At 34.9% G+C, this 23558-nt stretch overlaps 1 protein-coding gene across 2 annotated transcripts in view; it reads left to right on the plus strand.

The window, feature by feature from the left end:
- The window catches only part of OLFM3 (olfactomedin 3), a 41774-nt gene extending 36977 nt beyond the window's left edge, over positions 1-4797 (plus strand). For both annotated transcript variants that reach the window (XM_087419948.1, XM_004420766.3), the window contains 2 exons: positions 2578-2684; positions 3817-4797. In XM_087419948.1, coding sequence (XP_087276074.1) covers positions 2578-2684; positions 3817-4494 — 785 coding nt within the window. In that variant the 3' untranslated portion in view covers positions 4495-4797. The remainder of the gene's footprint in view (positions 1-2577; positions 2685-3816) is intronic.
- Positions 4798-23558: the final 18761 nt, after the last annotated feature.

The raw sequence follows: 23558 nt of genomic DNA on the forward strand, positions 1-23558 counted from the left end.
CAGAGTTTTGTAGATTTTTTTTTATGTGACTTCTGGGATCCTGCATCTAGGGGTGAAGATGGGATCAATCGCTCTTAAGGCATGCCTTCAATGGTGTTCCTGTTTCCAGCGCCCTATCTCTCTCCCAAAATCCTTTACACCTATGTTTCTGAGTCCCCTACTTCTCTTCCTTAAGGCAGAACAGCTCCCACCTCAGCTCTTGTCTTCTCTGCACAGACACATAAGATGCATCTTATTTGATCCTACATCTTTAATTACCACTCTCCATCACCTTTTGCCTTCTAGAAATTTGTTAGTTTCTTCTCCACTAATGACTCTTGTACCATTCTCTTTGCTTTGGGTTTTTTTTTTTTCCCTCATGTTTTACTCTTTAGCTACCATTTTAATGATATCTTGGGAAACAAAGAAGATAAAACCACATATTAGTCCATGATCCTAAGCCAATTACTTTTCCTACTTTACCTAATTTTGCTATTTGTATTCTGTTCAACAAAAGAATTTATTATCCATGCCTAATAAAAATCACAATTTTGTTTTGCAGTGTTTTTCAGGAGGGGGGGATGTTTTTCTATTTATTTCAATATACTTAGACTTGAAATTTCCATGCACTTACCATCTGTGAATTTAGAAATACTTATGTAGAACATCATTAAGGATCATATTACTTTCACTTGTTGTGCATTCAGAGAATATACTCAACTAGATTCATTCAGAATACATTTGCTTTTTCTAGTTCAAGTTGATACAACTTTACTCATATATTGTTCATGTATTTATACCAAGTTGAGCTGATACATTTTAAATAGGTTTAACCCAAGGTCTTGCTATTCAATACAGATAATGCCATAAAGTCTTCTGAATTATTTGCCAGGTTTATCAGGTTTGAGGAAATTATAAAGTAATTCCTTTATATAAAGTATATAAAGATGCCATCACATCTAGTTTCTTTCACAAAAGGAGAAAAAAATGTATACAATTCAGGTTTCATGGAATGCTAGAAATTACTAAATGTGTAATTATCACTGAAGTAATAATACAATAGAATGTTATCATTTGTTGTCTTCCTAATTGCACAGCTTAGTATTTGGCCAGTTACAAATTATTCTTATGAGGAACATATATAGAGAAAAATGATCCAAAATAAGCTCCAAGTTAGAATTAGTTTTGCATTTGCTTTGGGGATCTGTTCTTTCCCTTCCAAACACACAGGAACTAATAGGAACTAAATAGAAATTTGTCAATTCTAGGGATAGGCAGAGGAGAATCTAAGAAACATGGAACATATAGGACAAAATTTTTTTAAAGAAAGAACAGAAAGTAAAAAGGAATATAAATGGATAGGAAAAAAATTCCTTTGTTTAGACAAAAGGTCAACATTTATAGGAACTTATATTGCCTTCCACAATGTGTATAACAAATCACTTTTAAATTTTGCTGTTTAAAAATTTCACAAAATGCTAGGTTTCCGCTTGGGTTAGGTTTTGGCATTTATGAAGTCCAGGCTTTTCCTAAGATCTTGTTCACAACTAGAATGATAAAAAGTACTACAATTTTTCAAGAAAGTCATTAATTTTTCATCATGTATTACATTGATTGGTGCTCCACATCTTTCGCTGCATGTGACTACAGGGTCTGAGGGCTTAAGTTTTTTGGGCTTTTTTTTCATCGCATCTTCATGGCTGCTCTATCAGGCCTACTTCCTGCACAAGGCATTTTCCAGTAGACTGATTGAATTGTTTTTTTTATAGCATGACTCCATTTATATGAAAATCAACAAATGGCAAAACTCAAGTGACAGAATGCAAATCAGTGGTTGTCGGGTCTAAGGCCAGGGAGAAAAGATTGATTACCCATTCACTCATTGCTGAAAATTTGCTTTTGTTTATGCCTTTGATGAATAATGCTGCCAGATATGTTCAAGTATTTCTGTGGACATATGTTTTTACTTCTATTGTTATATTCTGTAAAGATATCTTTCCCAGGAGCTACTCATTCACAAATACAAACTGAAAATTAGCTTATAGAGTTCTTTCTGGCTTGCATGAGTTCTCCAAAGTTTCGAAGCACGGGGGCAGGGAAAGGACAGGGGCCGAGGAGCCAGTGATCAGGTAAACAGGTCCACGGACGATTTAATTTTTTTGACTGCTTAGAAGAAGCAGCTGCTGAATTGGTATAGTAATAACGACTTTCCTTACTTATTTCTTTCTAGATTGTACAAATCATTTCCCATTTTAAAATTCCACACTTTAGATTTAGAGTATTGAAAAAGCAACTACTCATGGTTCAAATTATAGTTATTTAACTATATATAACTATATAGTTATATTAACTATATATAACTATATAGTTATATTAACTATATATAACTAATAGTTATATTAACTATATAACTAATTATAGTTATTTAACTGTGCATTTCACAGTATCCAATTTGAATGATCATTCATTCAGAATACTTGATATTAATCCCATGGATTTGCTTTGTTTTAGGATCCCTTTCTTTGCTCTTGGTATGAGTGTGTGTGTTGGAATCACTAGCCATGTTCACCCAACATCTTTATGTTTCTCTAATTTCAGCATGTGGCAAATTGATGAAAATCACAGGCCCAATTACAGTCAAGACATCTGGAACCAGATTTGGCGCTTGGATGACAGATCCATTAGCATCTGAAAAAAATAACAGAGTATGTTGCTTCCACAAACAAATTTGCTTAGAATTATGTTTTATTTACACTTTATGTCTACTGGATTATTCTTTTTTTTTTTTCAGGAATATTACTTTCAACTTGAAAAGTGTTACATTGTTTACAAATATTTTCAGTTTGATAATATTAACATATCTACTGATACATAGCAAATTTATTTTAGCAAAATGTTCCACTCTGTAATGCACCAGTGAGTCTAATTTTTATTGGTTTTAATGTTATTTATGCTTGAAAGGGGCTACTTACAAGTATACAAAATTCTCTGTATACTCCCTCTAAAACTTGCTCCTTGGGGTGAAAAAAAACTAACACTAAATAAGTTAAAAACTCAAGAGCTAACCAATTCACTAAACAAGCTAAAATATCCCTGGAGTCCAGAAATAATTTCAAAAGAAATAACACTGAAACTTTTGGGGAGTATTTTCATGAGTTGGCAATGCCTGTATTATGTAAATCAATATATTGGAAACTTACCATAGCTCTGTTTATGTTCTATTACAGAACTCAGTATACATTAAGATTCTCAAAGGTTACATCCAAATGAGATTAGTAGCTAAATAAGTAAAATGGTTTCATTAAAAGGTAGTTGTACCTATAAACTGATCCAATGAACAAGTACTACTAGAAGGTTCTGTGGTATCCGTAAAGGAGAAGTAAGTTGAATGCGTAAAATTAGACCATACATTTTTCAGAGCAAGAAATAGAATAAATAAATTTGCTGAAGGTGATATTTTTTGCAGTTATCACTGATTGCATCAATCTATCAGGTGACTGAACAAAGTGATGTGATTTGCATTGATATATGATTGGTTCACTCAGTGATGTGCACTGAATGGTCAAAAATATAAAACTGAAAAAGAGAAGACAAAAAGCAAATCAACTTCAAAGCAGCAAATTTAGTTGTTTCCTTTCCACATAGACCATGACACTATTTTTGCAAAAGCCTGCAGTACTATCACATTGCAGCAGGTCAGCTGTAAGATAATGTGGCTTCCAGAGCCTGAGAATGGTGATATTAATACGTGCTGCTTCTCACTGTCTTTATTTTGGAATTCTCAGAAAAGTACAGCATTTAGTCACTCCATTTTTTTTTTTTTTTCCTTCTTTCCAGGTCTGGTACATGGACAGTTATACTAACAATAAAATTGTCCGTGAGTACAAATCAATTGCAGACTTTGTCAGTGGGGCTGAATCAAGGACATACAACCTCCCTTTCAAATGGGCAGGAACTAACCATGTTGTCTACAATGGCTCACTCTATTTTAACAAATATCAGAGTAATATCATCATCAAATACAGCTTTGATATGGGGAGAGTGCTTGCCCAAAGAAGCCTGGAGTATGCTGGCTTTCACAATGTTTACCCCTACACGTGGGGTGGATTCTCTGACATCGACCTAATGGCTGATGAAATTGGGCTGTGGGCTGTGTATGCAACTAACCAGAATGCAGGCAATATTGTCATCAGCCAACTCAACCAAGATACCTTGGAGGTGATGAAGAGCTGGAGCACTGGCTATCCCAAGAGAAGTGCAGGGGAATCTTTCATGATCTGTGGGACACTGTATGTTACCAACTCTCACTTAACTGGAGCCAAGGTGTATTATTCCTATTCCACCAAAACCTCAACATATGAGTACACAGACATTCCCTTTCATAATCAATACTTTCACATATCTATGCTTGACTACAATGCAAGAGATAGAGCTCTTTATGCCTGGAACAATGGTCACCAGGTCCTCTTCAATGTCACCCTATTCCATATCATTAAGACTGAGGATGACACATAAGCAAGTGTAATTTGTTTTCATTGATCTAAACAGTGTCATTTGTGATAAACTCTACAGAACCCCTTCTGTTTTTTCTTTATTGTAACTTTCATCATTTCTCCAAAGCACTTTTTATTATAAAGTTAGTGTTTCAAAAACAGCTGAGCCTGTCTAAATTAACGTGTCAGAAACACATCTTAACTCCTAAATTTACAAGGCCTATCATGTCCTTGTCATGAAAAGCACTAAAAAGAGCTTAAGTGGCTAAAGTCATGGTTTTGCAAAAGATTAATGATCTGCCTTATATTAGAGTCAGAGACTAATGGTGGCTTAAATGCATGAATGTCTTTTTTTTTAAATCTGTCATTTTTAACTGTCTTTTGCTCCACATCAGGAAATATTTTGGTAGGAATTAGGGAAAAAAAAGCACTTTCCCTCCATTTATTTCTAAAAAATATTTAAAGATTTTATTAATATGAAAAAATAATATTAATCATTTTGCTGTTATACAATTCTCTGATGCGGTGCTGTACAGTCATTTTTAAATCTCTTGCTAACATTTTATTGGCAATATGTATTTCTACCATTGTAACCACCATTGTACAATTGTATCTCTTCACTTCTGTGAAAGTAAGTAATATTTTTTATAAAATACACTGAAGTTTAATGTCAGTAATTATTATGGGTCAATTTTCAAGTGTGATCAAGAAGGAAGTATCTTCTAGGCTTACCCCTTTACATAAGCATTACAAACTAAAAAGAAACTCAAACCAGATCCCTTATATAGAATCTTTATTTTGCCCCAAGTTTACTGGACCACTGACACTGAATGCTAAAACTTATTTAGAATGGATGAATTGGTCTGCTCACTCCACCGAAAGCAACTCATATAGTTGTTTGCAAAGATGCAGGAGAGTCACAAAAAGTGAATTGGAGTTGACTCTACTCAATTATTATACAACAAAACAAATTTTGTTCTTCATAATTAAGTATATTAGTGTTTTAACTTATATTTTACACACAACTTGCAATAATGTAATTCCTTGTGTCACTACTCTAAAGTACACGAAGCACATATAAAAACTCTTGAAAATTTCCGTAATGTCATCTAGATTTATATTATAAACTCTAGAGTGTTATTGGTAAGATTTGTGCAAAAGAAATTGATAGGAAAACTTGGACGTTGTCTGTGGGATTTAAATGTGCAAATAACCAATTCAGAAAACAAGATGGGAAAGCAACCCCTTTTTTCCCTGATTCATTGTGTGTGCAGAAATAAAGTAACCAAAAAATAAAGCTTTAATAATATTTTATGTTAATAAACCCAAAAATATATATTCAGTATATATCAAACATGTCATTGGGTTTGAATGTGCTTTCCATATATTAAAAATACTTACCTAAGGCAGTTTTACAGAAACTAGTATGGGTCGGTTTTATAATTTAAAAAGTATATGCTATAATAAATATTATATGACTTAAATTGTTATAAATGTTTAGTTTCACGCATACATAATATCATGATTTCCTTTGTAAAGTAAGGATACAATAATTCAGATAAAGCATTGTGTAAAGAAATACTTATACGTAAGAGTAATTCATTTCTAATGTGACAAGTAAAACATCACTCTCAAATATCTCACCACCATCAAAATTGTGGAATTAAATAACCCAATCTTGAAATTGTTAAAGAAGTTTAACAAAGATTTCTTTTTTTGCCTACAAAAAGTTAGTATGATTTAATGACCACTCTGTGTCCTTTTGTAATGTTGTCTTCCCTTTTAAAACATTTATATAAGTTCTCCTTTGCTTTTGAGAGTTAGAAAATTTAGGGGATTCACTTCTCATTTTACACACACCACAGAAATAATACCACAGCCAATACTTTGTATACCAAGAGTTTCTATGAAGAAAGAAAGTCAATTTCAGAAATGAATGAATTTTTAGTAGATGGCCTCTAATGGATATCTGGGTCTTCATTACTTGATTTTTAAAAAATAATATGTAATATGGTATCACGTACATTCAAAACCTGGATGATCACAGCTTTTTTGTGAGATGTGCAGCTTGTAAAGCACTTGATTGTTTTCTCTGTAAGGTTTCATCACCATATCCAATTCATAGTGTATGTGCTGCTAGAGCAAGAACAGATTTTATTATTGTCACCAGAAGTGGGGGTAACATGAGTTTAAAAATGTGACTTGCATTAAACATTTACAGTTTAAAAGCATTTTTCTTAATAAATTATTATCAGTTTTGTGCCTGAAATAAATAAGAACTTACTCTAAAAACTGTTTTCTTTTTAAATCTCAAACAAATAAAATAAATCTTAGCAGGAAAATAATAATCATTTTAAAATCATCCACATAATCCAATCAGTAAAGACATCCAAACTCAGAAAGTCTTAATCCTAAGTGAACTGTATAACTTGTATTTTGAGAATTAACCAGATCATTAGCAAACTTCCATGTCATTCAAATAATAGTATGATCATGGTCTGATTGTGTTTGTGTGACATTTGTATTTGTGGCACTTGAATCACAATATTTATTACTTGTGCCTACACTTATACCTGTGAGTTTAGAAAATGATAGTATTTCAATGCATTACCAGTGTGTAGAGATAAAAGAGAAAATAATGGCAGATGTCTATATGCAACATTACAGGTGATTAGATAGGATTTACCATAAATTAATAATCCCTGGTTCCTAAAGATTTACCATAAATTAATAATCCCTGGTTCCTATCACTATACTCATAAAGTCATTTCATCTTTATAAACCGTAGAATTCTCTCTGATGAAATCTTATCTTCAGAAAATTGATTCTTAGTCTTAATAAGAAAATGGTCTTTATATCTGAAAATCACTACCAAAATTACAAGTACAAATTTTTCAAACACAAGAATTACTTTTAAAATGTAACTATATAAAATTGTACTTATGTTCAAGCTAAAAATAAAACCAGTTATTTTCCTACTAAAGTAAGTTTTACATATAATAATCCTTGAACTTTATTCTCCTTCAAGAATAGATTTTCAAAAAAAACACTATCTAGTTTTCCTTAGCACTCAGGATTACCAAATTGTTTCTGCAAATGCTAAATTTGAATGCAATTGATAGCAAAATTAAAAGTATCCCTTCAAGAAGAGCAAATATGAAAAATTATAGACATTGCAGAGTTTCTAAAAGCCAAGCCTTCTAGTAATATAGATACTTATGAAAACAGAATCAAAAATGGCATCTTGCTGATTGATGAGGTAAGTATGATTATATCCTTTACTAAACATACAACATGAGTTCCTATGACATAAAAGAATGAGCATTCACAGACAAAGCATACTTCGCCTTCTCCATCATCACATAGCAAGCGGACCATGAGAAGAGCTACTATAAAGTTGTCTATGTAGCACTATAGGCAGGGAAAATTAATTAAAAGTTAGATGCTATAAGATGACACAAAGCCGTAATCTCTGACTGCTCATAGCTAGAAACAGTCATATCTAGAAAGACTCAGAGGCACTAAATATCATTCAGTTCGATATAGGTTGTATCCGTACTGAAATCAAGATCATGGAATGGTTTCTGTTTCTAAAATTAAGTAAGCTCAGTGTAAATCTCCTAGCTAATAATTTGTCATATTCAGTGACTCTTCAGAAAAGGTATCGGGATTAATAAAATATGTTCTTTTGAATTATTGAACTTGTATTAGAAAAAATACAATGAAAACATTAGCTTATGGAAGAAAAACCAACTTCACCAAACTCTTTTAATTATGTTTCTATGAAATAATGAATTCAATTGATGACAATCTCTTGAATAAAGAATAGAAAACTGTTGACTCTACTGTTTAACCAATCAGAAAGAAATACTCCTCAAACTGACTTTACCAAGCTGATTTATCTGACTCACCTCTTAAAATTATGTTATACAGTTTATCCCTTTTGGTTGAACTAGTCTGTCAGGCTTAGTGGAATTTTAATCCTGTTTGGAGCCTGCCTTTTCTCCAAAATGTCAAACCAGTTGGCAGAAAACTTATTCCCTTTGAAGCTCAGTTCATCAATTGCTAAAACATTCTACAAATGTTTATTATTGAATATTACTTGAAAATACATAAAAAAAGACAAAAAGTTGTACCTTGCCAAAAGTACATAGTACCTTTCATAACTATAAGCATCTTAAAACATTATTCCTAGTTAGAGATGTGAAGCAATATCGTGAATATGGAACAGTTCTCAGGAATATTTTAGTGCTGCAGAAGTTTGCTGGTAAACTATATACACACATGTAGTTGAGTTCCAAGTTGTATCCCTACCAAAGCTATAGTGTGCCCAGAGAGCTTGCATACGTCTTTTAAAAAGTAACTGAAATACTGCCATAATATATCATTCCCTATCACAATTCAGACTTGGAAATATCACAAATCAGCAGACTTTCCAGAAAATAAATATTACACAACAAAGGTCCTGAAAATGGAGCAAGAAACAAGTCGACTAAAAGAAGCATTAGCCATTTTAAGTTTAAGCATGTTATAGAAATATATCATACTGCTGATCTTGGTAATATATATCCAGCCAGCTCTTTGTCTATGCCATTCTTGACTTCTGAATTCATGTATGTTACCACTGGATAGTGGATGGGCCTTCCAACTAGATAATACTGTATTATTTATTCAAAAAGTAATCTCTGAGCAAAACTATGTGCCAGAAGATTTCTACATGCTAGGAATATAGCTGTCAACAGATAAATAAGGTCTTCATGTGCTTACATTCTAGTGAGAACAGTTTGTAACAAAAAATATTAATGAAGAATAAGTTCTGATTGTATTAATTATTGTGAAGGAAATAAACAAGTCTATATCATAAAGAGTGACTAGGCGTTTGCTAGGGGCAGAGTGGGGTAGGAACCAATGTTTAGAGAGGATGTCAAGGGAAGTTTCTCTAAGAAGCAGCCTTCCATGGTAAATTTAATCAAGGAATGGAATATCACCATCTGATCCACATAAAAAATTTGACCTTTTTCTTTCTGTTCCTAGAAATCCATGAATCAAATATTTCTTAATATTTCTCCATTGGAGAGGTGTTTTTTTTTTTAACTTGGAGTTCAAGGATACACTTCTAAGGATGGCTGAGCTCCCTGAAAATATATGCTAAATTTAGTGTGTATATGTGGTTGTACATTTTTTCATGTAGAGGATTTACAGCTTTCATCACATTCTCAAAGAAAGCCATGACCCAAAAGATCACCACTAAGTCAATGCAATCTATTTTAATCCCAAATTTATTAAACATCTTTATGACGAGCACTGAACGCCTGTCTTCTGTCTTGTAATACTCAAGAATTTCAGCTTGCTTCAAAGAGGAAAGAATTTAACATCCTTGTATTATAAGTAATTTTTTTCTTCAGAGGAACTCAAAACTAAGTTGTCCCCTGTAAAAAACTCTAAAGGGATTTTTTTATATTTGTACCAAGTCCAATTATTTTTCTGTGATCCAGTCTTTAGGGTACATTCTTGCCAGATTCGGTGACCCAAGAGTCTCTACCATGAGGCCTGTCTCACATCTATTTGAGCCTAGAGAACATTCTCTTATAATTCTAACACAACCTTTTGGCAGCACCATTAGAATCTGACTGGAATTGAGCAGATGTGGTGTGCTCCATCAAATTTAACTGCAAACTCCTCTTCTGACAGTAGCTACCGTGGCAACACATCAATAGCCAAAAGAAAGGTTATAACACTTGTCTTGGTTTAGAACCTATTGCAGTTGATATGCATGTAATCTACAGCTGCAGAAAATAAATAAAAAGATTTTTTGTTAAAAAAATAACTCTGGTCACATTTATGCAGATGAGGTCATGCTGAGTAAAGAATTGAGGCTGCTTCTGTCAGTGATATTTTCTTTGATTTCTTTTTCCCCCAAAGAACTTGAGAAGACATTCATTAGCTTCCACTCCAATGTGAACGAAAAATAATAAAAATAAGTATTTTCATGTTCTCTCCAGTGTCTTCATTACACTCCATTAGAAACTACTCTTGGATATGAAGTATGCATTGAAAAAGAAGTTGAACATGTTTTTATATAAGTAATAAGTTCTTATATTCAAATAACGTTCTCGCCCCTCAGGTAAAGTTTGGCCCAGCAAAGTGGTTAAAATGCATGATTAATTTATAATTAGTTTTTCTCGCCATTCTTCCTTAGAAAATGTGCACTAAACAAATATAACCAAAGGAACTCTTTCCGTTGTATGCTGCTTTCCATTTTTCAAAGCTATTTCATTTACATTCTTTCATGTTAAGGCCTTACAACAATCTTACGGAGTAGGGATGGCAAATATTATCATCTCTATTTTATAAATAAGAAAACAGAACATTTATGTTTCATTGTTTATATTTCTCCATAGATATTCCACAGGCACCTTACACTCAGTATATTCCAAACCAAAATCTTTATCTTTCCCTCACCTGCCCCCCGATCTACGTTTCCTTCCAACCTCAGTTAACAAAAATATCATCCCATTTTCAGCCTTGCTTTCTACCACATCTTTGGCTCTCTAAACGTACCGTCCCTCCCATTATCAGATTTTCATGATAAATAAATAACATCTAATCATATCTAACATCTAAATCAATGCCTATTCCAAATATTTGTTCTCAACGGTTATCTTCCAATTTGTTCTGTTCACTCACTGTTTCCTGCTGTATTCAATCAACCCTCTAATCTCCATCTCTACGCCCAGAATTGAGAGTCCCATTTGGAAATGTTTCTTTTGTTTACTGACCTCTGGTTTGTCTGCTAAATGATCAGCTTTACCTTTTGCTTTGGCCAAAGGCCATTTCCACCAGCTATGGATTTATGGAATGTTCTCTGACAAAGAAAGACCTGACTTTCTAAATCAGATTAAATGATAGGATTTATACCTTCCCTCAAAATTCACATTTAAGGTTGACCTCTTACTCGCTTTCATTAAATTCCTATTCATCGTTCAAAATTCACTTAAAATATCACCTTATTTCTGAAGCCTGTAAAAAACTCATTCTTTTGTGTTCCCAAAGTATTGATCTTGTATTGTCAAAATCATCACATCACATTGTAATTATTTGTTTTCTCCAAGTTAATGTGGACTCCTCAAGAATAGAAGCAATGAGTTATTTTCCTTATATATCTTGGCACAGTGTCTGACACAGAATAATCCCACAGTAAACGTTAATAACCAAAGTGTAAGACCGAGTGATAAAGTAAACACCTTTCCATATCTAAAAATACTAAAAACTGTTCCATTCTGAAATCGTCATGAGAAATTAACTTTTTCAAATTTATTTTACTGTAAATAAATTTCTTACTAAAGTAAGATTCTAAATATAAAAAGTGTCAAGAAGACAAAATTGGGCTTTATTTACTCTCCTGAGTAAATTAGTCTCTCCATGACAGAGTAAATTTTATTTCAGACTTATTCCACAGTAAATTTTATTTGAAGAGCTACCATAGTTATTTGCATTATTTCTTTCCTTAACACTAATTTTTTAAAAGGAAAAAGCATTTAAATGTTCACCCATTCAACTTTTGGTTCCCTAGTTTGCCTTTTTTCCCCTGTAAGCAAAGACTTCTCTTACAAATATACTTTGGCAGCACAGACAGGGTTTTATCAAAGGGGCATGTGCTACCAGACCACGGAAAAATATAGAAGCCATTCCTCCCCCTTTCATGCATTACCCTCCTTCCTTACCCTGTGTTTTCAAGGGGTACACCAACAAGAAATCTGATGTTCATTAACCTGTCAATGATTCTAAGTGAATGCAGCTGGTAATGCCTTCTAAGTAACATTAGTGAAGATCAGTTCTTCAGTGCAAGCAACTCTTCCATAAGGCAGAATATTTGTTCTAAAATTAGATCTAACTATATGTCTTTGAGCAAGTTTCCTAGTTTCTGTAAACGAAAGCATTGGAGTCTATCAGTAGTTTTCAAAAGCCACCCTTTAGAGCTTGAGGGTTCTACAGGGATCCCTCAGAATCTACCACAAAGAAATAGAGGAGCTTAATTGAGGTGGGACAATGAACCACAAACTCTGCCCCACCACCTCCAATGAGGGCAACCTCACTTTTATCTACTTATTAAATGTCAGAAAATATTTTTTGTTGTTTAAAAAAAAAAGAAGTATGAAAACCACTTAACTAGATAGTCCCCAAGGGTTCTCTCATCTCTACCCTTCTCCTAATCTGTTACTCTAAAAGATCAATAACAGCTGTGCATGAACTAGGACTCAGATGCTTGCATAGCTCAGATGGAAAGGGAAAATACCAGGGGGAAAGGAAAGATAAAATGAAAGTTTACTGATTTCAGTTTCCAACAGTTTTCAAGTAGTTTCTAGCGAGTTACCTATATTATGTTAAAACCAAGACAAACATTTCATATTGGTCTCTATTACTTGACTAAAACTTGCTACCTAACTAGGGATACCACCCTCCATAACTCAGTTCAAAATCCATGGTCCTTTCCTCTCTACACTCCTTTTAAGAACTCATCCTCTCACATGGCTTCAACTATTACTGAATGACTTCCAAATCCATTTCATGTTTTCAAGTTCAGAATTTCTAGCTATCTAAGCAACATCTATATGCAAAGCCTCCATCAATTTAAAGGCAACATATCCATGAATGAACTAATCATTTTTTATACTAGCTTCCCTAGGAGATAAAGTCTAATCTCCTTAACACAATACACACAGCTCTCCATCATCCTCAATAAATAAATGGGTAGGTTTCACTCCTCATCTTTCTTCCCCTGCAATTCCTTCTACCTATAGCACTATCTGTAGTATCTTTCTTATCTGGTTAACTCTTGCCCATGTTTCAAAGATGAGCTTAGATTTTACTTCTGGAAAGCTTTCCTAACTATTCCCTCAGCTGTGCTATTTGCCTTTTTGTGCTGTCTTATTACCTTGTACTTGCCTTAGTCATAGCACTTCTGCTACAAGTAAGTATCTGTTTACTTCTCTGCCTCCCACCTTGGACTATGAGTCTCCTGGGGTCACTATACTAGCATAGTATTCCCTGGTAAACTGTAGGTTCTCTATGTTGCTGGCTTGATCTGCCAAACCACTGTACTTCATCAATAATATCACTACTCTTCTAGACATATTTAACCCTTCCCTATGTCCAAGCTCTCACTAAAATGCAAAAATCTGTTGTTTCTTCTTTCAAAAGATTTTTTTCCTCCATCTTACTGACTCACCCCATTGCCACAAGTGATACAAAGTCTCACCATTTTCTACACGCAAAATGTATCGCAAAATGCTGCTGGCAGGTATCACTGTCTCCAATATCTTCTCGTAAAATCTAACCTGCATTCTTCCATCAGGTTCATCTCAATAAAGCATTATAACACTCCCTGTTCATTAACAAACCGTAGCTTTCTGTTACATCAATTTCAGGCTTCTGCAACTGAATCCACCTGACATTTAAAAATTTTTTCCATTATTACCCAACCTAATTCCTTTAGTCCAGTCATCAAATTTACATGTATAATATAAGCCTTCTTTCCTCTAAGCTTATATCAACATTCTGAATGTTCTCATTCCTCTCTTGTTACCAAATTCTTTGCTTATGCTTCTTGGCCCAATGTAAAGTCTACTCAGTCCAAATAATTCCATATGGAACACCAACATCAAAAAGTAAGGGAGAGGGCCGGCTCCGTGGCTTAGCGGTTAAGTGCGCGCGCTCTGATGCTGGCGGCCCGGGTTCGGATCCCGGGAGCGCCCCGAGGCACCGCTTCTCCGGCCATGCTGAGGCCGCGTCCCACATGCAGCAACTAGAAGGATGTGCAGCTATGACATACAACTATCTGCTGGGGCTTTGGGGGAAAAAATAAATAAATAAAATCTTTAAAAAAAATATATATATAAGCCTTCTTTCCTCTAAGCTTATATCAACATTCTGAATGTTCTCATTCCTCTCTTGTTACCAAATTCTTTGCTTATGCTTCTTGGCCCAATGTAAAGTCTACTCAGTCCAAATAATTCCATATGGAACACCAACATCAAAAAGTAAGGGAGAACAAGAGTCAGACAAATTTGCAAGGAAACGTGTCGTTTGTCTCTGCAGGAGTATATACTGATTTGGTGAAATGATTTTCGGAGAAGAACTAGGTCACACACTTATAAAACAAACAGATATAAATCCTTGCCCTTGACCCTATCCCATTAATCACTTTCCCAAACATGTGTGAGCTGTTTTGTTAGACCAACTTCTGTCGGAAGCTGACTAATGATGCTATAAAATCTTCTCAAATAAACCCCATATTTGAACCATTTTGTTGCAACTCACATTGGGTATGTTACTCTGAAGGAATGATACATTTCTAGTGGTTCTAAGAAATAGAACCTCCTCTAATAAATCCCCAAAGGAAATTGGAGTATTTGTTACAGTACAAAAAGGTTTGGACTACACTAAAATTCCTCCTTGGGGACTTTAACCTCCCAGGGGCTTTCTTTAGGCTGATTTTGAAACTTCTTATGTCCAATGAAAACTTCTTGAAACCCTAATATTTCAATTCCCCCAAAACAACAGAGACCAGTTTGGATCAGAATGTGTAATGAAGAACGAAACCAAAATATGAGAAGATAAAGATTTCAGTGAGAAAACAAGAAGTTAGGGTTATACACAAGTTGTCTCTGAGCTGAGACAATCCATTCCTTCATTCAGCAAATATTTATGGTATATCTATGAAATACCAGGCATATCTACTAAATAAGCTAGGTACTAGTAACTGTGGACACAGAAATTAATTAAAGGCAGACTTAGGGATTGTTTTTATGAACTTTGCAGTCCATAGTACTTGACGAGGCACCTTGAATTTCATAAGAGCAGGAGGCAGACATTGACCACTTTATTAAATGCTTTTGGATCACATTCAGCTGCAAGATTCAATTTCATGTCAGGGAATCTGCTTATCTTCTCTAACTTTCATGCACTGAGGAACAGCAAGTAAGCTCCAGCATTTCAGGGATGATAGTTGTCTTACACATGATTTTATCTGCAGTGCCTAAATTAGTTCCTGGAATATAGTAGTATCACAATAAATAACTGTTGAATGAATGAAGCAATCAATTGTTAAGGAATCGATAATTATCTCAGTAAGAACTCCAGATTGTACATCTCAATGTCTAATGTTTAGCTGCTCATTTCCTCATTGGCTTTGGAAGGGATTTGGATATTTTTATATTTATATTCATAACAGGATTAAATATTTGTTTGTTTAAACACAGAGATTAAGTAGCTGGTTAAGTTTTGAGTCTCCAGTAACACAAGCCAAATATCTCAATTTTTTACCTGTCAAGAGATAATAGTGGAACAGTATGCTTATTATAAGACTTTCTATAACTACTTTTACTATAACTACTACTGTTACTGCTAGCAATGCTAGACTAACCACAGTAGGGAAGATTAATTAATGATATTTGTTTGCACTTCTGTGGTCAGCCGTTTTTTTCTTCTAAATCAGATAACAGAGCCAAGTATTTTGAAATTTAGGGTTAAATTTTTTATCTATTCCTTTAATCATATCTGTGGAGCCATAACCAAATAATGAACTATTGAGAGAGAAATTTGCTTCCTAATAAGAACCGAGATTTCTTCAGTATTATTTATACCTTGTAAGAATTTCAGTGTTCCACTTTTATAGCTAGGTTATTTAGCCCTTCTGTTCTTATAGTTAGCAGGCAATTGGAAACTCCTTATTTTTCCCTAAGAGAGAGAGATTCACAATAAAGTCAGCATTTCCCTAAAAATCATCAACATCTGTTGCAGTCATAAGTAACTTGCCTTTAGAGCCTTCCCAGAACATCCTGCACAGCTTTGCCTACACCCACTGCTTCAACTAGAAAAATAAAATAAATGCCTTGTGAGAGTGATGTAATGGTCTAAGGAACAGAATACAGTTGAGAAAAGAAGGCATAAAGTTTGCAGTGCTACAAATGTCATAGTCACTAATTCTGATTAAATTAGATGTGTTGGGCCACTTGTTGATGTTCCCATTCTGTGTAAGTTCTGTTTTCCCTAAATGCCGCAGAAGTATTACAGTATAAAAAGAGAATAAGAAAAGTTAAGTTCCAAAAAGTTATCCTCTACCTATAATTGCTATGTTCACTATATTGACTTCCAAATTCTTAAATCAAACCATATAGAGTCTTCAGTTCATGTTGATGTTGTAGATTTTTCTTTTCTATAACTTAGACCCTCAGACCCACAGGAGTTGTAAAGTCTCATTTTACCAGAAACTTACAGATATTCAAGTGGCCAGTCTGCAGAATTTAATCCTCAGGAGAATCATGCTGAGTTTTAGTCCCCAGCAGAGAGAACTGCTTCTACCTTTCCCGTCATTAACAAGCAGGCTGAGTCAAGACTATTTTCCTTTTATTGAATGCCATCTACAAACTAGTTAGTATTGAACCCTCATTCATCAAAGCCTAAGGTGTTCACCTGCATCAGATACAGGTTTTTCTAAGCATAAGAAATGACCATGAAACACGAATTCACAATCCTTTATAAGATTTATTAACCAATGATATTTTTAAAAACAGTGATACACAACAAGGCTGATGTTTTGGGTATCTATCCAAAAAAATGAAAAATAAAGCAAACAAAAAATGTAATCTGGATTGTGGTTTATACTCATCACTACTCCAATTAGACCAGGTCAAAAGGGGGCCTTTCTGGCTAAGAATAAAGTTTTTCCCCTCTCCTGTCCTCCTTGAATCTAATGGTAAAGAAAGGGAAGCCAGATAATTCTGTGTGCTCATGACAAGAACTCCGTGACTCCTCATCCCACTATCCGAAGTTTACAGTGTGAGGTCATCAAGTCTAACCTCTTTATGGTCCAAGAAGCCTAGGACCGTAGGTCACTCTAATCCATTATGGCATTGCACATCCACTTTCAGACTTCTGACTCCCACTCAGAATTTGCTCTAGAACTCAAAATCCTTCACAAGCAAAATCTACCTTTCTAACCTTCACTCTTAATGCTCCCTTTGCCTTCTTGATCTATTGAAACCTGCCCACAGTAGTAGTTTTTAAACCCAGCTAAATTTCTTGGAGAGATGTTTCTTGGTTTTTCGTTTGCTTTTTCATTCTGTTCTCTGGGATTCTCCCCCGTAGATCCTGATTCAACTGGTCTGAAATGAGGCCCAGCAAGAGAATTGCTTTTAAGGTTTTTGAGGAGACTCTAGTACACAGTCAGTGCTGAGAACCTCTGCTGAGTCTAATGGAAACCTAGTTCTTCCTGAAGGACATGACTTCCCCTGTCAAAAGAGCATGATTTCCTCTCCCAATGACCCTCATACACCTGGGTGTGCAGGTCAGTTTGGGTCATCTCTGCTCTTCATTGCCACTTATTGTCCATTCATCCTAACAGTGTACAACTCAGTTTTGAATCTCTTGTCATCAAGTTTCACCACTCATTGCAACTCTTTGTAGAATCATCTATAGACCCTCAGATCCCACTCCTTTTTTTCAGCATTTTGCATCCTGGCTCATCTTTACTCTCCCCACCACTACTACTGTAGATGACCTTCCAATACTGGAGCCTCTCAATTCCTTGACCTCCTCTCTACCAGGGACCTTATCCTGAGCCACGTGCTCACATGGTCATACTCCAGACAAGAGTGTGTATATACAAAGAGTGTGCATACACAAACTGTTTTTCTCGTGGAAACTTTCTCTCTTTAGAAAGTTGGTATCCTCCTTACTTAAAGAGTACTGCTTTTTTTTTTTTTACCAAAAAGTAATGAATTCACCATAAAAAGAACTGAGGAACTGAATCAAACCTATAGATGGTGGTATGAGAGACACTACATTTCTGGACCAGACTATAAACCAGATTCCATTGCTGTTACCTCAAGGTATTAGAATTTTACATGTTGAATGATTCTTGAAATAACTATATCTTTTGCCACAGATTAGATTTTCTATCGTTAAATTAAGAATTAGATTATGATCCAATTTATTTTAAAGAGGTTTGACCTCTTGTCAGATGTATCACATGCCAGGAGGAAGGGTTTCTTTAGGCAATTAGTCAATTTTCCAATTAAAATAAATGTGTTTCAGTCATCATGTTCCATACAGGAAAAGGAAAAATGACTTCAATAACTGCCCTTTGCATTTCTATAGCAACTTTCATCTCAGAAGCTCAAAGCACTAATTTAATTAAACTTCCAAATACTCCCATGAAGTAGGTATTATTATTTCCATTTGACAAAGGCATAAACAAGTCACAGAAAGATTAACTCACTTGCCTGTGGTTACACAGTGAGTTAGTAGTAGAGGTCAGAATAAACTCTGAAATCTCAGGCAGATTGTTCTCTACAGTCTGGATCAACAATATCTCAGTATTTGCACTTTTCCCCAAAGTCTCATCAGCTCCACTCCTGCTTGTCACTGGAATATTGGCGATTTTAATTCTTTACAAGCTGGGGTAATTTGAAGTATAGATTATTCAAAAATGCTTTTGATTTTCATTCTTGTATCCCACTTTCTAGGATGACATTCATTTGGGGCAAATTCTGGTGGTCTTTTCTTCCCTTTTTATTCAAATGCTCTTTATCAACATATTCTTTCTCTCTTTTTACATAATTAGGTAGCCTAATCTCAGAAAGCAAGACTGTTTGCTTTTAATTAAGGAATGAATTGTGCATCAAAGTTTCATGGGAAATTTTCAGAATCTCTACCTAATCTTTTCTTAATGAAATGGATCTGATGGCTGCTCTATTTGCATTAGTCACAGTACATGCCCTACACGAATTTAAGAAGCGTCTTGAGCAAACAAAGTTAAAATATATCAAAGAATAGTCATTTCCAGAGGATGATTATTTAGACATTTTCAAGGGCAAAAAACTCATTAACATATTAAATTATTATATAGAATCATCCCAGCTTTGCCATAAGGCAGTTTCTTAGCATTGCTTTCTAATTTTTCTACCATGGGCCTATAAACCTTTGTAAAAAATAATATTTTTAGAAAAATCCATTTAGAATAAAGTAACTTCTAGTCCCATCTAATCACATAATGTATAAATGTTGAGACCAATAAGGTCAAGTGGGTAGAATCAAGATTAGGCTATTTCTTATTGTTAAGTAATGTATTAGTCAGCTCAGGCTGCCATAAATAGAATACCACAGACTGGGTGGCTTAAATAATAGAAATTTATTTTCTCATAGTTTTGGAGGCTAGAAGTCCAAGATCAAGGTACCAGCAGGGTTGGTTTCTGTCCTCTCCATCCTTGGCTTGCAGATGGCTGCCTTCTTGCTATGTCCTCACGTGGCCTTTCCTCTGTGCACACATAGAAAGAGAGAGATTTTTGGTGTCTCTTCCTCTTCTTCTAAGGGCACCAGTCTTATCAGATTAGGGCCCTACCCTTATGATCTTGTTTAACTTAAAGACCCCACCTCCAAATACAGTCATATTGGAGGTTAAGGCTTAAACATATGAATTTTGAGGAAACACAATTCACTCCATAACAAGTAATTTCCATCTTAGTCAATGAAATAGAAGAAAAAGACCCACTGACATGTCCAGGAACCCCCATACACACAGGAATGACTCTGATCAGAAAGGACATATAATTTAACATTCCAAAAATACATATAAATTTAAAATAAAAAAAAGTCTTTATTACCTTAAAAGGAAGCTAATTCCATGGTTCACTGCTAAACATTAATTCAAGTTCCACTTTTCAATTTACTTTGCCACCCAGACCCATTTACCAACACAATTGTCACTGCAGGCCTAGGAAACTCCTCATTTGAAGCCCACTCCTCTTTGAGTATATTCAAAACACAGCTCTATTTCAGCCTTCAAAGGGAAGCAATACCATATGGGAGAAATTTCATTCATATTATAAATCAAAATTTTAGTTTTAGCTCTGACATTCAATGACAGTATATAACCTTAAGAAATACATATAACCTCTTTCCCTTCCAGCTTCAACTTTTATTATTAAACCTAGATTCAAGAATATCTATGACTAAAAGATTATGAGCACTTCAATATATGTATTTAAGGAATAGTGGTAAATTATAGTCACCATCAGGATATCCTTCTTTTACTCATCAGCAAATGGTCATGTATTTAAAATACAGTGAATCATTAAAATTATTTAGAAGGATGGAAGGATGGATACAAAGACACAGTAATCAAAGTATGAGTATCCTAATTTAGCCCTCAATAATATGCAAAATAAGAATCCCTTAGAAATTTCTGCTGCTTAGCCTCACCAAAGTAATAGACTTTATGGTTTTGAATAGCCTAAATAATTTTAGAGGCTTATTTGGTAACTTATGAAGTATGTCTTTCTAGAAATGATTTCCCACTTATACTGTACTTTTTATTCTCTTGTATCTGTTCTCATACTATTTTATACATACTCCCATTGCAACATTTCACATTGCAATATATGTAATTATTTATTTGTACGTTGTCTTCCTCATATATTGTAAGCTTCTTAAAAGCTAGGATCAATTCTTCATTTAAATGTGTTTCTCCAGCAATTGGCGTAGTGCCTAGAACATAGTATGACTCAAAATGTTTGTTTAAACATGTAGAAGATTCCTCCAAAATGGCAAATAATAATTTAATTTCCCCAAAGTCTGAAATGTCTCTCCTTATTTATGTAACTATGTAGAAGATTGAGGACTGAGTTATAAAATATTCAAATCACCACTACTTTTGATTAATAACATTTTTGTCCTTTAGAACTGCGCATAATTCAGGTTAGCCACTCTCTAAATTAGGGGTCTCCATGGGTCATTTGTAAAGTGTTTGGGCTTACAAATTAGCATATGAGTATAAAACATAACACTATAGAAAGAGGTAGTACTTACTTGTCGGTGACCTGGAATTCTGAGAAGTTGAAAAGTGTATTCCTGATGCCAGCCCCAGGGCCTAGTGGTTAAGTTCAGTGGGCTCCACTTTGGCTGCCCCAGGTTTCGTTCCTGCATGCAAACCTACACCACTTGTCAGCAGCCATGCTGTGGTGGTGACCCACATACAAAATAGAGAAATACTGGCACAGAAGTTAGCTCAGGGTGAATCTTCCTCAGCAAAAAAAAAAAAGTGTATTATCAACGATCTGTGGAAGTGTTATTTCCAGAATTTGTTTCAAAAGGAAATGTTTTCCATTTTCCTGTCAAAAGATATCAGAAAGCAAGAGGAAAGCATAGTCAGAGATGAGCCATCATAAAAGGCATAAGAGCCAATATTCCACCTCCTTAAAATAAATAAATAAAAATTATGTCCATTTTTTGATAATACAAAACATACAGGAAGACACTAGAATTTACCAGTGACAGTCTTGACATGCTAGAATAATTGGATTATGTTCCCAATAAAGTAGGCCAAATCAGTGGAATAGTCCTAGAATGTAGCTGAAAGAAATTTTTTTTAAAAAATTTATACTTCTAAAAGACTTCTCAGACATAAATACTATGGTGGTAGACAGTCTTCAGTCACATTCTATGCCTGAGAAAAATGAGCCTCACATAGGTCCCAATGATGACCTAACCCCATGGTTCACAAAGTATGGCCTCCAGTCATCAACATCACATGGGAACTTGTCATAAAGGCAAATCCTCATGCCCTTCCCCAAGAACTACTGAATCAGAAACTCCGGGGCCAGCCCTGTGGCTTAGCGGTTGGGTGAATGTGTTCCGCTGCTGGCAGCCCTGGTTCGGATCCCGGGGGCAAACCGATGCACTGCTTCTCCAGCCATGCTGAGGCCACGTCCCACATGCAGCAGCTGGAAGGATGTGCAGCTATGACATACAACTATCTACTGGGGCTTTGGGGGAAAGAAAATAAATTAAAAAATAAATAAATAAAAAATAAAAATAAATAAAAAAAAGAAACTCCAGGTTGAGGCCTGAGAATTTGTTTTTTAAAAGTCCTCTATATGATTCAATTTGGGCTAAAACCTGAGAACCACTAGTCTAAGCTCAGAGAGCTAGATGGTAAAGCTTGGTTTCAATGCTCTGAGTCTCGTCTTTGCTTCAAGTACCTCAATTTTGGTCTTGATGCAATAAATGAGTGTTTTGTTGAGATAATAATAATTTTGGAAACAATGATAAACCTTCTGTCAAACTCTCTTCTGTCATTGTCTACTTTTTTAGCTGAAATCCCTCTTAAGGGCCTTGATGTTCACTGTGATGCATATAAGGAAATCTGATTTAAAACTGTGAGTTCTCATCTCTATCTTTTTTTTTTTTAACCAAATTCTTCATGTAGATCATTCTCAGGCATCATTTTCATTTTGTCCTCTAACTCTCCAGCTTCCTCATTCTGTTTCTGTTGTTCCCGTTTTCTCTCTTTCTCTCTAGCCTCTTTATATTAATCGTGATCATTGCTTGCACCTGCTCTAGCCCAGCTTACCTTAGTGAATGAATTTTAATGCCAAGTTGTTTAGATAGAATTTGAAACTGCAAAGGAGATTTATAGTTCAGGGAGCCTCATCTGGAGAAGGCCCTAATTTATTTTCACAGTTATGTAAAATTTAGATCTCTTGTGTCTGTAAAACTGCCTGGAAGCAGCAGCAACTGTATTTCACAGGCTGGTCTACACGAATGATTTAGATCAGACTCTAGATGTCACGCACTCTTTTCCTTACCTTCCCCTACCCCCCCAGGAAAGATTTTAATATTTTACTCTCTAAGAGAAAGGAAAGGAAATTAAATTAGACTATTGCAAATATAAACAAAATCAGAATGTCCTTCGATATCAAGATCCTGTGTCTATCACCAGGAAAATTTAAGCAAGCTCCTCTTTCCCTTTCTCTAAGACAGACACTTTGTTGCCCTATAAGTAGACAGCATGTTCCTTTTGGGAGTATCCCCAGAAGCTAACACTGTGGCTATCTCATTCTTTCTGAAGATGAGCCTGAGAACAAAAACATAGCTGAAGAGTTGCTGTGTGGTCATGACTCCCGCAAGCTGAGTCATCCAGGCTGCCCTTGCACACTATTGAGCTGTGTAAACTCTGCCCACTTCCATCGCATTTACCTTCTTTATGCCGTCTACAGTCATGTAAGTCTGAAGGGCATAGGATTC

The sequence above is a fragment of the Ceratotherium simum genome, chromosome 2 (genome assembly GCF_057802395.1).
Source record: "Ceratotherium simum simum isolate JZ-2026a chromosome 2, ASM5780239v1, whole genome shotgun sequence".
Classification (NCBI taxonomy): domain Eukaryota; kingdom Metazoa; phylum Chordata; class Mammalia; order Perissodactyla; family Rhinocerotidae; genus Ceratotherium; species Ceratotherium simum.